Source organism: Medicago sativa, chromosome 3, assembly GCF_051527215.1.
Source record: "Medicago sativa cultivar Bolivia chromosome 3, Bolivia_mono, whole genome shotgun sequence".
Classification (NCBI taxonomy): Eukaryota; Viridiplantae; Streptophyta; class Magnoliopsida; order Fabales; family Fabaceae; genus Medicago; species Medicago sativa.
In genome coordinates, this window is record NC_140751.1 from 43819285 (window position 1) to 43833959 (window position 14675).

A 14675-nucleotide genomic window follows, 5' to 3' on the forward strand; every position below is an offset into this window, starting at 1 on the left:
AGGATTGAATAATCCTCTCCAAAGCTTCATGAATGAAGGTGAGAAAAACACAAGAAAGGTGGCGGGGGTTGAATTGTATTAGTTTTTTCTTCTTTTTAACTATGTTCAAAGTTCAGAGTCTGATATAGTTTAGAGTCTAAAACAATGTTCAGAGTCAAATGCAGCTGATATAAAAGAGATTGAGAGAGAGAGAGAGAGAGAGAGAGAAGAAATAGACACAAGCAATTATCCTGGTTCCTTCCACAATCTGGAAGTAGTTCAGTCCCCCTTGCACTTCCAAAGAGATTTTCACTATAATCACACAAGATTACAATTGTTCAAGCCCACACGCAAGATACTTCAAATAATCAAGCACACAAGCAAGAAATTTCCTATGCATAATGACACATCATCTTACGTTATTCTTAGCATGTTTTTTAGTTAATTTCAGTAGGTTTTAGCAGCAAAAAGGAGGAGTATTAGAACGATTGCCTATGATTTCGGTACTTTTGTAATGTTTTCTATATTTGAGTCAATAATTATAGTTTTCCCGAAACATAACAATTTTAGGGGGTTTTTGAAGTAATTCACGAAGAAATCATGCAAATCGGCAAATCAAGAACATTTAAAGAATTGTGAAGACTTTGGGTAGACCAAGAATGAAGATTCAAGAGGCCTCAAGAGGCTTTACAGTGGGAGCCACTCTTGTATCACATTGATACTAGAGTTGGACTGTAGTTGAATTGTAAACTCTGAATGACTCGTAAGCTTGTAAGCAAGAGTTGATTCTGTTGTCTAGGAGTGTGTCTCCATTTTTGTTTTAACTGTTGAGTCGATCACTAGTCTAGGATTGTGGTTGAGAGGAAGTGATAGAGAGGTCTCATATCTAGGAGAGTCTTAGATAGAAATTGCACGGGTAGTGGGTAGGTGTGAAGCTAGTAGACTGTAGATAGTTTTTATGTACTCTTCAAACTAATACTATTATAGTAAATTTCCATCCTGGCTTGGTAACCCCCAGACGTAGGTGTCGTTGCACCGAACTGGGTTAACAAACAACTTATGCTTTTTACTTTATGCCTTTATTATTAAAGTTGTTGTTTGTTGTTTGTGTTGTCATGATGTCTTGACATCTAACTTGTCTTGACATCGTGTTCAACATCTTTACTGTGCGCCTTCGGGGATAAATCAGAACGGGCTCAGATTACAAAGAGCAAACATCACTTAACCCAAGAAACTACATTGTCCTCCTCAATCCACAACCAACTCATACTCCCTACATCTCTAAATTATAGTCGTTTAGGTTTGTGCATGATTATTAAGGAAATAATTAATTGTGTTGTTTTCAATGGTAAAATTAATATTTGTCCAAAAAAAATGGTAAATTAATATTATTTACTAAAATATCCTCATTAATTGTAGTTTTTTTTGGTGGTGGACAGGGTTCGAACCCCGGACCTTGCATATATTATGCATATTATGCATTGTCCATACCAACTGAGCTAAGCTCACGAGGACTATTAATTATAGTTAGTGGAGTAGTTAAGTTTGATGAAATTCAATAAATAAGGGTGTAATAATGAAAAAAAGTAATAAATGTTGCATTGGTATCCTAAAGTGACAATTATTTTGAGAAATATAAAAAAATGCTAAAGAGACAATTATTGTGAGACGAATGGAGTACTAATTAATTTACTTTAATTTATTCCAATCAAATCTACTTAATGAATTTTCTTTATAGTTCCTAAATAAATATAATGAATTTTCTTTTTTGTCCTCGTAAAAAAAGGTACGTGTTTCAGTCACTATAAAATTTTAACCATGTAATTTTAATCTTTTTAAATTAAAATTTGGTTAATTATACTTAAACTTTTAAATGTTTGAATGATTTTCTTACACACATGTAAAGAACATTATAAGAAATTCTCTTATAAATTTATTTTTTAACATATAATGAATTAAATATGAATTTTTTTAAACGTCAAAATTTTAAAATAAAAGTAATAAAAATTTAGACCTAAAACAAATTTTGAGCTTATTTGTAGTGGATGAACTTTTTATAATGTTATAAACAAGTCTCTTAAAAAATAATTTAAAACTTTAAAAAAATTAAATATAATTAAACAAATTTTAATTTAACAAAGACAAAAACTATATTTTGAAAAGGTTTTATCAAAATTAAAACATGTTAATTTATTTTATGACGACTAATAATAAATTTCATTATATATCCCTCAAAAAAAAAATCATTATATACTAATTTAATCCTATAGTTAAAAAACAAAAAAAAATAAAATTGAATTGTTTATTCAATTTTATTTTTCTTTCTGTTTTTTGATTAAGGTTTAATTTTCTTTCCTTTTCTCCACATTCATTCTGGAAATAAAAAACACAGAAGCAAATCAAATCCAATTCAATAATTAAAACCGAAAAAACAGAACAAAATTTTAATATTCTTTTTCAGTGATAGGATGAAAAATATCCTGCAAAATTTGATTCTAGCAAGAACCATTCATGCACAAAGATAAAAACAAGTTCCCTTTTTTCACCCTAATTTTTCTAACCTTAATCAAAGGGTCAAATTTAATGCCCCACATATTTCTGCATTTTCCTTTGGTTTTGTTCAAATGGGTCTCTTTTCTCTGAGAAGCCAGTGATAAAGTTTGCACCTTTACCCCTAAAACTTGGTGAAAATAAGGCGATTCACCAGAATTTTTCACAGCCATGGAAGGTATTGTGTTAACAGATTTTTTTTTTCTTTTACTTTTTTTTTTCTTCTTATGATTGATTCATTTTCATGCATTGTTTGCATTTTGGGGGAAGATTTTTGTAATGGTGGATTATTTTTCAGGGATTTAGTTGAATTTTTTTTTCATTATTTAAAATATAATTTCTTAGGTGTTCAAATATTTAGCTTTTTGTCCAAATATAAAATAAATATTTAGTTCTGTTACACATTTTTTTAAACCCTAATTTGAACTTGTTTTTTCTTTTGTTATTGGATCTACTTTCTGTATGTTGCCTTTTATTAGGTAATGTTAATTTTGAGCTTTTTTTTGGTGTAGTTAAAGTCTCTATCTTTGTAACTTTCTTTCAAATCACATGTTTTGGTTTTATGGTTTTATAATATATAAATATTAATATATGTATATGAGATAAATCCAAGGGGACTCAGAGACAATGCATAATATATGGAAGGTTCGGGGTTCGAGCCTCGACCACTACCAAAAAACAATCCTAGGGGGTTGGCCTAGTGAAGGCTTGCTCCTCTATAGGTCTGAGGTTCAAATCCCCCAGGTGCCAACAATACTTGTGTTAGTCCAGTTCATACATGACTTTGCTCTGACTTCAATTGGGCTCCCCGTTAGTCCACAATGAGATTGGTCCCTCGGATTAGTCGCTTCTTATGCCGGATATGAGTTTCCAAAAAAGAAAAAATGTGTATGAGATAACTTATGTAAAGTATTTTTGGTGAATGGTTTTTGTGAAGAATGATTGTGAGGGTAGAAAGAAATGGCTGGCATGGCGTGGTTATGATGTTCTGTAATCTGTTTATGCACTGAGAAAAGAAATTTTGCTGCCAGCTAAGAATGAAATTCTTTTGCTATATGTTTTTAGTGATCGTGTTAAACCACTTCTCAACAACTTAAGATTATTAGGGGAGGATCTATCTCATTGAAGCAGGTTCCTAGTTATGCATGCTCCTTGCACAATTTCTTTTCAGTATTTGACAAAAACGTGTTTCTTTCTGCTTCTAGATCAGAAAAGGCAGATTTCTGGCTCTTACGAAAAATATTAAATTTCCCAACATTAAACTGATTCGAATCGCTCTTGTATTTGTCTTGTTCATTTCCATTCTAACATGCGTACTTAACTTGTGCTTTTCTTTTGGTTTTCAGAACCGATGGAGTTGCAATTAGAAGACAATACAACCTCTACGGAGAAAAATAGTAAAAGAAAGCTTAAAACCCCTGCACAGCTTATGGCCTTGGAAAATTTTTATAACGGTAAGAGTACTTCTTTTCATGGTTTTAAATAGCGGTTGCGGTTATGTTCTGAACTTTTATAGTATAGTAAAATGCGGCCGCTATTGCTGTTGTGATGCCATTGCGAATACCTAAAAACCGTTATATTGCGGCTGCAGACCGCAGTTTAAAAGTATGCTTCTTTTGTCATATGGATAGGTGTTAATGTACCTTGCTAAGCTTTAGTTCTTGAGGAGTTTCTTTTTTGACTTTGTTTCCAGAGCACAAATACCCCACAGAGGAAATGAAAGTTGAACTTGCTAATGAACTAGCGTTGACAGAAAAGCAAATCTCGGGATGGTTTTGTCATAGAAGGTTAAAAGATAAGAGACTGATGAAAGGTGAAGTATGTGCTAATGGACGACAAGATCGATCAAGTGGTGTTGTTCAAGACCGTGTCAGTGGACTAGGGCAAGATTCATGTGGAAGCACTAAGCATGGTGAGTACAGGTGTTTGGATCCCAAAGAGGTTGAGAGTCATGGTCTCTATAATCATGAAGTGTTAGTTGCAGATATGAAATATGTTCATAGAAACCATTGTACAGAAAATGATAGTGAAACGGATAACTCATCACCTGAGAGTAGCTCATCTTTGCAAGAACGGTATTATCTCCAAGGACAGGATCCATATGATATGGAGCCTTATAGACACGTAACACCAAATGGAGCTCTTCCACGCTTAAATCCTACGGGATATAAACCATCAGGATATTTAAAAGTGAAGAAAGAGATAGAGCATGCGGCTATAACTGCTGTTAAGAATCGGTTAGGAAGGTATTTTCTGGAAGATGGCCCACTACTTAATGTAGATTTTGATACAATTCCTCCAGGGGCATTTGAATTTCAAACTGCAAATCCAGTTAATGGTAGGTTTACTATATGCATTTAGTTTTTCCAATTTTTTAAGTCCCGTTCAATTAGCTTTGCAAGACTAGTTATATCTTCTGCAGGTTTTATATCTGAGTTCACGAGTTGAGCCAACGGACCTTTCATGAGTCTATGTAGACTCTCGATTTTGACAACCTTGCATTTATGTTTTGATTATTTGAGGTCCTGAATGAATTTTTAACATGTTAGCACCTTGTTTGAAATTTTCACTATTAATGGTTTGTAAAATTACATATGTTCGAGAGGATTGTTCGAGCTGCAGACAAGGCTAAAACCAAGTTCTGAACTTATAAACGTTGTAGCTTGACTTGGAGCTCATATCGCTCTTTATCAGATGATGCTATGGGTTTTTTTTTTTTTGAAGGAAATGCCCAAAGAAATATTGTTTTGTTTCTATATATCTTTCTCAAAACAAATGAATTATGGCTGTGAAAATGGATATTTCTTTTAAGAACCACACATGTCCATCACATGCCCATCTTTTTGACAATGTGTCTTCGCTTGTTTTGGATAATAGAATTTATGATCAACTTGAATGCTTCACTGTAGCGATTTTGTCATAACTTATGTGAGGGTTTGTTGTCTTTTATATTTCTGTTTAGTCACTTGATCCTTGATCTATTATCTGATTGCATCTAGTTATTTTGAGAATATTGAGATTTTTTCCTCTCTGATCTTATGAATATGCTTTGGCAGAAACATACCATGATGCAAACCCCTCTCTTTCAAATTCTCCAGATGACTCTGCCCCAAACAGGCAATCGTGTCTAAACTCTGTAAGTTGAAGTTCACGATGCGTTCATCCTTTATTTTTCATCATCTTATTTGAACAAATATGATACATTAATCATAAGTAGGACATTAACCTGATCTTTAATGTTACCATTGTTGTCAATCACGAATCACGAAAATCAGTGCTTAAATTCCGCATCGCAGCAGTCTGACAACACTGCTAAATAATAGATCGCGGAACAAGAGTGGTTTGTTAGAATTCTGCTACGATATAGTTGCTATTCAACAACACTGAATGTTACACATGCTTACGATGAGTAATGATTTTTTTAAAATCATTGCTTAATTGTTAATCACTTTTGAATCCAAATTGGGTTGGCCTCGTGGTGTTACCTTGGGACCTTGGAGTGTAATCCTCTCAAGGTCTCAGGTTCAATTCTCCCTGGTGCCGATTTCGGTGAGCTAGTTTTGCTTCTTCAAAAAAAAAATATTGTTAATCACTTTTGTCTCACTTATTTGTTTTTCCATACGTATTTGCAGAGATATGATTTACATATGAACAGATTAAGTTCCCAAGATTTACAAATGGAAGGTGGTGACTTGGGCTCCTTGCATGATTCTGATTTCCAGGATAAGAAATCCCGCCAGCTTATTCAACAAAGAACAAATTTTCAGGATCGTCCAATTCATACCAATCATTTGCCTGGCAAGAACTTTCCTGTGGATTTGGACGTAGACTCAACTGGGGAAGCACCTTCTTATAATGGCACTAGAAATCATAGAATAGGCACTAAGCATGGTGTTGAAAGGATGAGATCTGATTCTGCTTCTAATCCCAGTGATCATCGCTATCACGAGAATAACCCGGCGATTATGAAGTCAGATCCACTACTACATGGCTACAATAACGGTAATGTGAAGAATGTACTAAGGAGTGGATATATAAAATCCGAACCTTCAAATACAATGCATAATTCTCGAATTTCTATGGATTCTGAAGAAAGAGGGCTTTCTGAAAGGATGGCAAAGGTCCACAAATATACTTGTGCTTTCTGTGTTTTTCCTTTTCGTGTAATCATCAGTTTCTTTTGTTTACAGATGACTTAACATGTATGCTTGGTTGCATTTTTTGCAGGAAGAAAAGTTCAATGGGACTAGAAAGATTAAAAAAGAATATCATGAGTCAGATGGAGTAAGATTGCCTTTGAGAGAAACTGTGGTGAGTCTTGGATGCATAACTTACTTTCATCTGTGGTATTTGATAATTTGATTTTCTATCGGTGTTGTCAATTGTGGTCGCAGAAAATAGCGGTGTGATGAAATTCCACTATAAACAGTGCTACAACACTGCTATTTGACAATAATTCTACCAATTGGCATATCACGGAACAAAAATTATTTGTTAAAATTTTGCTACCTTATAGTCATATGGTGCTACAGCGCTCAAGCAAAACTATTTATTAATATTTTCTTTTGAGCCCGTTCCCCATATTCCATGCTTGTGTATATCTTGATTTATGTATCCTTATCTTTTCTTAACATTAACACTTAGGTTGCAAAGCAAGCTAAGTTTGATTTACTTCATCAATATCATATTAAACAAGAACCTGTTGCTGAGATTGAACCAAGGAAAACTCAGAGGTGACAATTTTTATCTTTCATTATTTCTGTCTTCATTGAAGAACAAAATATATTGAGCATAGCCTTAACAGCATGAATTTCAATTATGATAATGTAGATCTGCTGTGGTGTTGCCGTCTAGCTTTAGTGAGGATGATGAAACTGATGAAACCAGTTCCTCCATGGGTTGAGTGCTGATGACTGATCTTAAAATTGTGGGTGGTTTCTCTAAGTCATGGGGTTGTACAGTTTAAAAATTCACATTCATATTTTAAATTCCTATTCACACAATGGGAGCCACTTTTTGTAGGATTTTGGCAGCTAGATAGTCACATAACTACATTTGATGATATTGTGCTTTCCTATTTTGAATGTGTTTGCAACTAAATTCCTATTTCTTCACTCCCTCCATCCATCTACCTTCTTCATTGTTCCTTCAAACCTCCTCTTTTTCATCTACTAAACTAAACATCAAACCATGTCATCACACACAGATATAAACTATTCCATTTTGTTACTATTTCTTTATTCTCCTATTTAACCAAACAATATTAAAAAAAAAAAAAAAGAGAGATACAGAGAATAATAGTAATAATGTCCAAGACCACCAATAACCGGGCTTCAATTCCATGTGTTGCGACTACATTAAGCCTGATTCCGAACTACATGATCTGAGCGGCTCCGCTGTTGCCTCGACACCCAAAACCGCCTCTCCTGTATGACGGGAAAACTTTTAGAATCTAGAATTTTTGGATTGTAAATCTCATTTCTCATGCAGCTGCTTGTGGTAATAGGGTACCAAATGCAGTATATACATGTCATTATTTTGTGGATGGTTTTATCATGGCAGTGCTTTGGCAACTTAGTTTGTTCCAATTTGGTTGGTTGCTTGGAAGAGTTATCAACTTATGCTTTTAATATTTGAGAAGAATGATTTTAATTTATTTGTATTGTTTGAGTAGAAAGATAAGTAGATGATCCAGTGGAAAATTGATTGAAATTGAAATCCTTCACAAAGCACCTTGATACCTTACCCTACCCATTCATTCACAAGGCGCTTGTTTCTCCAATTTATAAAAATGTTAATGTTAGGAATATTATAAGGGGATGCCCATATAACAAATGGATTAATGATTCATACTACTAGACTATTGGACTAGTTCTCTAAGTTATTATATTTCTTTATAAATATAGCTTGTAATGTAATATACTGTGATACACCAGAGAATAATAACAATACTTATTTCTATTCTCTCTTCCGCTCCTTTTCCCTAGTTTTTTGTTTTTATTCCTTAGTTTCATACTATGTTATGAGCACGAGCTTACCAACTGAGGTATGCAATTATCCTTAATCTATTTGTTTATAGATTAGTACGTTAGATTTTTTGTATATATTTATAAATAAATTATAATTTGGTTGACAAACATGAAATAACACTTTAGTCCAGAGTTTACACCCATGTGACTATTTGATGACTAAATATGACCGTACCTGATTAAAGTTGTTCTCTTCATTTGTAAACTAAATATAATCGTGCCTGTTGACTCATCTTTACCATATAAGAAGAGAAAAATTAACATTTTTGGAGCAAGAATTTGAGATATTGTTTCAACTAAAAGAAATTTATGTTTACTCTTAATAAGAATATATATGATCCTAGTAATGACTAATTAGCATATGCAATTTAGACTGAACCTAGTCAATAGTCATTCCTAAGTTGCATTCCATCGACAGAGTTAGTTGACACTGAAAGTGCTAGTTAAAGATTAAAACAGAAAACCTATAGCGAAAAATAAAATGTAATGAAAGATATAACCTAGTAAATTCATCAACATCTGGTCAAATGAGTCCTTGTGTAAGGCTCCATTACATCAATAATCAATAATCAAAATCACATAAAAAAAATCTAAGTAAACGTCAAATATATCAATATCAAGTTGCAAGAAGTGAATATAGCACCTTGCATGTGCTCATATAGTGCTTTATAAGTTCCAACTCCTCTTGACTCAACTACTAAGTGCAATTCATTTGAAATTCAAACATTATATTCCATCTTTAGAATTGTTCATGTGTGCCATCATTTGGTCTGTTTCTTTTTTAACACCATCAGTAGTGTGTGGTGATACAAAGGATGTTGATGAAAGACTTGCATTTTTTTTATTGAATTGATTCATTTTCTTAATGTGTTTTTTCCCTTTTATATGCCCTTCCATCACAACTTGTGAGTTAGTGCCAATTTGACAGAGCTCACACCATAAACCTCTAGCCTTAATCATTTCTGTCAATGCACTCTTCCCTGCTTCCTCAGTTGCAGCACTATTTTTACTCTCAAAAAAATCTACATTTTGATTTTTCTCCACATGTTGCTCCTCATTTATAGATTCTGTTACTTTTTCATCAACCATCATTTCCTCGAGCTTTTTCTCATTTTTGGATTCTGTTACTCTTTCATCAACCGTCGTTTCCTCGAGCTTCTTCTCATCTTTGGATTCTGTTACAATTTCATCAACCATCTCGAGCTTCTTCTCATTTTTAGATTCTGTTACTGTTTCATCAACCGTTATTTCCTCGAGCTTCTTCTCATTTTTAGATTCTGTTACTGTTTCATCAACCGTCATTTCCTCGAGCTTCTTCTCATTTTTAGATTCTGTTACGCTTTCAGCAACCATCATTTCCTCGAGCTTCTTCTCATTTTTAGATTCTGTTACACTTTCACCATTATCCAACCCCGTCTCCAAAAGTTGCTCCTCATTTTTAGATTCTGTTACACTTTCATCAACCGTCATTTCCTCGAGCTTCTTCTCATTTTTAGATTCTGTTACACTTACACCATTATCCAACACCGTCTCCAAAAGTTGCTCGTCATTTTTAGATTCTGTTACTCTTTCATCAACCGTCATTTCCTGGAGCTTCTTCTCATTTTTGGATTCTGTTACACTTACACCATTATCCACCATTGTCTCGAAAAGTTGATCATCATTTTTCGATTTTGTATCAACCACATTCTCATTCATGACTTCCAAGGCTATGCAACATTTAGGAGTATTTTGATCTTTTTCTGCATCAACCCCTGATATTATTGTATTAACAGATGTATCAGTAACCTCTATCACAGTGTTTTGACTTTTCTTGTTGTGCTTGTCAAACTCCCTTTTCTGTCTTGCTTCCTTAACCTTATGCTTCTTACCATTCAGATGATCATTCAAGCCGTTCTCACTCGTGGCATTAATCTGACACAGTTCACAACTCCACTCCCCCTTCAGCTTTTTGTTCAAACCAATTGCAGAAGGCTCGTCGCCAGGAACATCATGTGTCACCGCTTTTCGCTTTGCACTATAGAGACCAATATCTGGCTTAGCCTGCAATTGGGATACTCAAATAAAACATCACATGCTCATTGACCAATTAACAACTTCAACATTCACTACATGTTCAAATAAGAACATCATCACATTTTGTTAAACTGCATTATTTTGTGTTGACATAAAACCAAGGATCCAAGTAGCCTACAAATTATTTTACTACCAGAGTTGATCTACTTACACAACAAACTTCAGTGCTCAAAATTATCTAAGAAAAATATGTATAAATGCGTGAGTTAGTATGTTTGATTGTCTTGCGTGTGACACAATGCAATGATAATGTGAAAAAATGCTGAATAATGTGTTCACTTACTAACTTCTACTCTCTTTGATTTTGTTGTGCCAAGTTGTTCTCTTGCATAAAACATCACAGGATAAAAAAACAAAATATAAATGATTTCAATAAGCATGTTTGGATTGAACCCATAATTGCATTAAAGGAGTGAGAGCAAATACAAGTAGCCTTCCTTGTTTAAGCTAATGACAAACTTCTAATGAATGGTGCAGGGGTGTGACTATCTTAAGAAGCACTATCCACTCTCCTTAAATGTTTTTTATAAAAAAAAATAATCTTATACTTTATGCCTTTATCTACTCTGCATATAAAGAAGGGTTAATTAAGTTTTTAGTCCCTATAAATATTCACAGTTTTGTTTTTAGTCCCTACAAAATAAAATCACACTTTTTAGTCCTTGTGACATTTTTCTTAAGCATTTTAGGGACTAAAAATGCTGATGGAAAAATTTTATAGGGACTAAAAATGCTGATGGAAAATTTTATAGGGACTAAAAATGTTGATGGAAAATTTTATAGGGACTAAAAAGTGTGATTTTATTTTTTAGGGACTAAAAACAAAATTCTGAATATTTATAGGGACCATTTACTTAATTAACCCTATAAAGAAAATAGAGGATTTTGTGCAGACTTTTTATCATTTCAATTACACCCTTAAACAAATTTTCCTATAATACTATATTATAATAAAAAATAGAGGGTTTTGGACTAACTTATTTATCATTCAAATTATACTCTTAAACAAATTTTTCTAATAATTTTAATAATAATAATAATAATGTTACATTGTTGGTGCTATTAAAAAAGATAATAATTTATATTATATTTGTTATATTATTGGTGTTATACTGAAAAAGATAAAGTTATTAGTTTTACTATAAAAAGTAAGCATAAAAAGATAAACATGATTTGTTGGGTTTGTTGCAATTTCAAAGTCATAATATATATATAATTTTAATCAAAATCAAAATTTAATATAAAATATTGTTCATGTTTTTTTTTAAGAAAAATAATGTTCATGTTTTACACGCGTATGCACAATTAAAAGAGCGGAAAGACGGACAATTATGTACGTCTTTCCACTAGTATAAGATAAAAAAAATTAAATGTGTAGTTGATCCCTCCATATGGATATATATTGTTTTTAGTACCTATAAAAATATATTTTATTTACTTTAGGCTTACAAATATATCCCGATTAACTTTTGTTACTTTTTGTTTTTTGTTTTGTTTTAATTCATGTGAAATTTATTCATATATGATTGTTCCATGTAATATGTTGTAATACTACGTATAAATTATATATTTGTAAGGACCAACAACATATTAAAACCAAACAAAATATTAATATGTGATATGTAACGTGAAGGTAATGGTTGTGCAGACAAGCTTGCGTTTCATGGTCATGCTATCTCTGATTTAGCTTGGTGGGATGTTTAGCCCGGGTTTGTTCGGGAGGATATTATTAGGGACCGGTTTGGGTTACCTAATTTCCATTTTCCATAATTTTGTTTTCTTTTGAGGGTTTTGGTTTAGTCCCCCCTCTTGTACTTTTTTTTTCTTCCCTTTTTTGATATATATAAAATATGAGTGAGCTGCAGAGGATTGGAGTCCCTTGAGGGTGCCAACCTAGTTGGGATGTTCAGCAACTCCTTGATGTCTTCCTCACTCTTGATTCAGTTAAAAAAAAAAAAATCAATAATATGTCACCTATTTATATATGCCGGTCATAAACATTTTCTTAACATTTATTTGGGACAACAAAATTCTACAACTTTTTTAATGGTTAAAATAGTTCTTGTAAAAAATTGGTTAAAATAGTTGATTAATCTTAGTTTTCAAGTTTTCAAATCTACACATAGTTGGAAATACAGAATCATAGTTATTTGGTTGTCAAATATTAAATACACATCTTATTACGGAGAAGTAGGATGTTTAGAGTTCGAACATCAATCCCCGCATATAAAGAAATAAAAGAGAAGAGAATAGAAAAAGTTATGAAACTTTACCAATAGAATAACTTTGTCCTTGTTATTACAAATCTGTGTAGAATGTTTGATTTCAGGAGGGGGCATAATCAATGATGGTTGCGAACCACCGATATGATCAAGAGACCTCTGCATGGTTCCAAACGCCCTCTCCATTGCAAGCTCCCTCCACACCTCCTCCTCCAATTCTGTCTGCCGCAAAATCTTTTGGCGGATTTCTTCCTTCTCGATATCTCGCTGCGACGCCGCCTCGTAAACTAATGAATTACTTTGAATTGCTCGATTAGTGAGATAAGTCTTCTCAGTCTACAAATTCAAAATCAGAAAACAATTAGTTAGTTCAACGAATATTTATTAAAAATAACTTGATTTGAAGGTAACAAACTAACTTGTTCAGCCATGGTTGTTTCAGAAGCCGAGTTTGCACTTTGAAGGTAAACCCTAACCTAACCTGACACAGAAGACAATGCTACGTTTATAATAACGATTAACGAACAACAGTTTTTTTTGTCTTTTTTTCGTTACTTGGGCTTTAGAATGTTGGATAAGTTACACAACATGTAATGGGGGTATTGTTTTCTGAGTCATATTCTTTAATACACCCCCAACTTTTTACAAAATCAAATTATAAATTAAGGTTTTATGCTTAGGTTTTTATCCTGTATTCGTAATTATTCTATCTAGCAAAAATATATCAACAAACTAAATGTCACTGTTTTCATTTTATCGAGCAAACATCACATTAATATTTTTTTTTATCAATTTCAAATTCTATTTTAATAGAATTTTAATATTATTCATAATAGCATTCAAATGGTTACTGATGTGTATATTTGTCTATATTTATCGATTGAAAGCCATAGTCAGCCTTCATGATGAAGAAAATTAAGTTTGAAGTTTTTGACAAAAAATTTGTAATTGATTTAAGATTTAAATCAGGATAGATAAAATTGAAAATTATTATTAAATTCAATTATTTCATTCATTAAATAATGATGAATTTTAAAAACAAGATTTTACAAGAAGGATGAAACTGAGATAAAATATTTATTTAGCAAAAAATTAAAATTAAAATGTTATACCATAATATTTTTTTTTCCTTACAAAGAGGGCCACAATGCAAATTAAAAAAATATGATAAATGAAACACGAAATAGAAACTCTCAAAGCATGAACAAAAATCAAATGTCTAAGACCGCACGAAATTTGAACTCCATTGAAGAAACACTTGAAACTATAGATATTCAGAGAGAAACTATAGAAAAAGTCAGTAGACCAAACAACATCACGCACGGGCGTGCCACTGAGGCGCACGGTCGTGCCAACCTCTCAGATGTGGAAAATGCTAATTCTCTGCGTTTTCGTGGGAAATACCGTTTCGGCACCATTTTTTCGATCCAATTCACACCAATTTCGCCCGAAAACCTCAAACTAATGTTATCTAATCACTTACACCTTAATTACACATTAATCAACTTAATTCAACTTCTTTTCTACATCAAATTAGCTTAATTATCATCCAAAACAACTTATCATTCATAAACCCATTTTCTCATAACAACTAACACACAAACATCATAGCCAATCAACAACAGCAAAATTCCACCACATACACTTATTCAATGTCATAGCAAAGTAGGAAAATCAACTTATATCAACAACAATTTCATCAAAAAGGCAAGAACAAACATAACCTAAAACCCTAAATTGTTCATAAATCAATATGAAGAACATAACCTTTCCCCTACCTTAGAATTCAAAAGCTAAGCTCCCTAGCTCCAATCTTCCC

The 14675-nt window shown here is 32.7% G+C and overlaps 2 protein-coding genes across 3 annotated transcripts; one reads left to right on the forward strand and one right to left on the reverse strand.

Moving 5' to 3' along the window:
- Positions 1-2386: 2386 nt before the first annotated feature.
- LOC146937581 (uncharacterized) lies at positions 2387-8117 on the forward strand. 2 transcript variants are annotated; one of them, XM_085751829.1, is made up of 9 exons: positions 2387-2707; positions 3595-3660; positions 3876-3983; positions 4223-4867; positions 5586-5665; positions 6162-6650; positions 6757-6840; positions 7174-7262; positions 7360-8117. In XM_085751829.1, exons 3-9 carry the CDS (start codon positions 3881-3883, stop codon positions 7430-7432), a joined length of 1563 nt encoding a protein of 520 aa, XP_085607955.1. In that variant the 5' UTR covers positions 2387-2707; positions 3595-3660; positions 3876-3880; the 3' UTR covers positions 7433-8117. The 2 variants fall into 2 exon arrangements, with proteins under 2 accessions (XP_085607955.1, XP_085607954.1); XM_085751828.1 differs by lacking the exon at positions 3595-3660.
- Positions 8118-9103: 986 nt separating this feature from the next.
- On the reverse strand, positions 9104-13287 carry LOC146937582 (uncharacterized). The gene is made up of 3 exons (XM_085749465.1): positions 13276-13287; positions 12908-13192; positions 9104-10601 (listed from the first exon to the last, which is right to left on the reverse strand). The coding sequence occupies exons 1-3, from the start codon at positions 13285-13287 to the stop codon at positions 9285-9287; spliced, it is 1614 nt and encodes a 537-aa protein (XP_085605591.1). The 3' UTR covers positions 9104-9284.
- Between the last annotated feature and the right edge of the window lie 1388 nt (positions 13288-14675).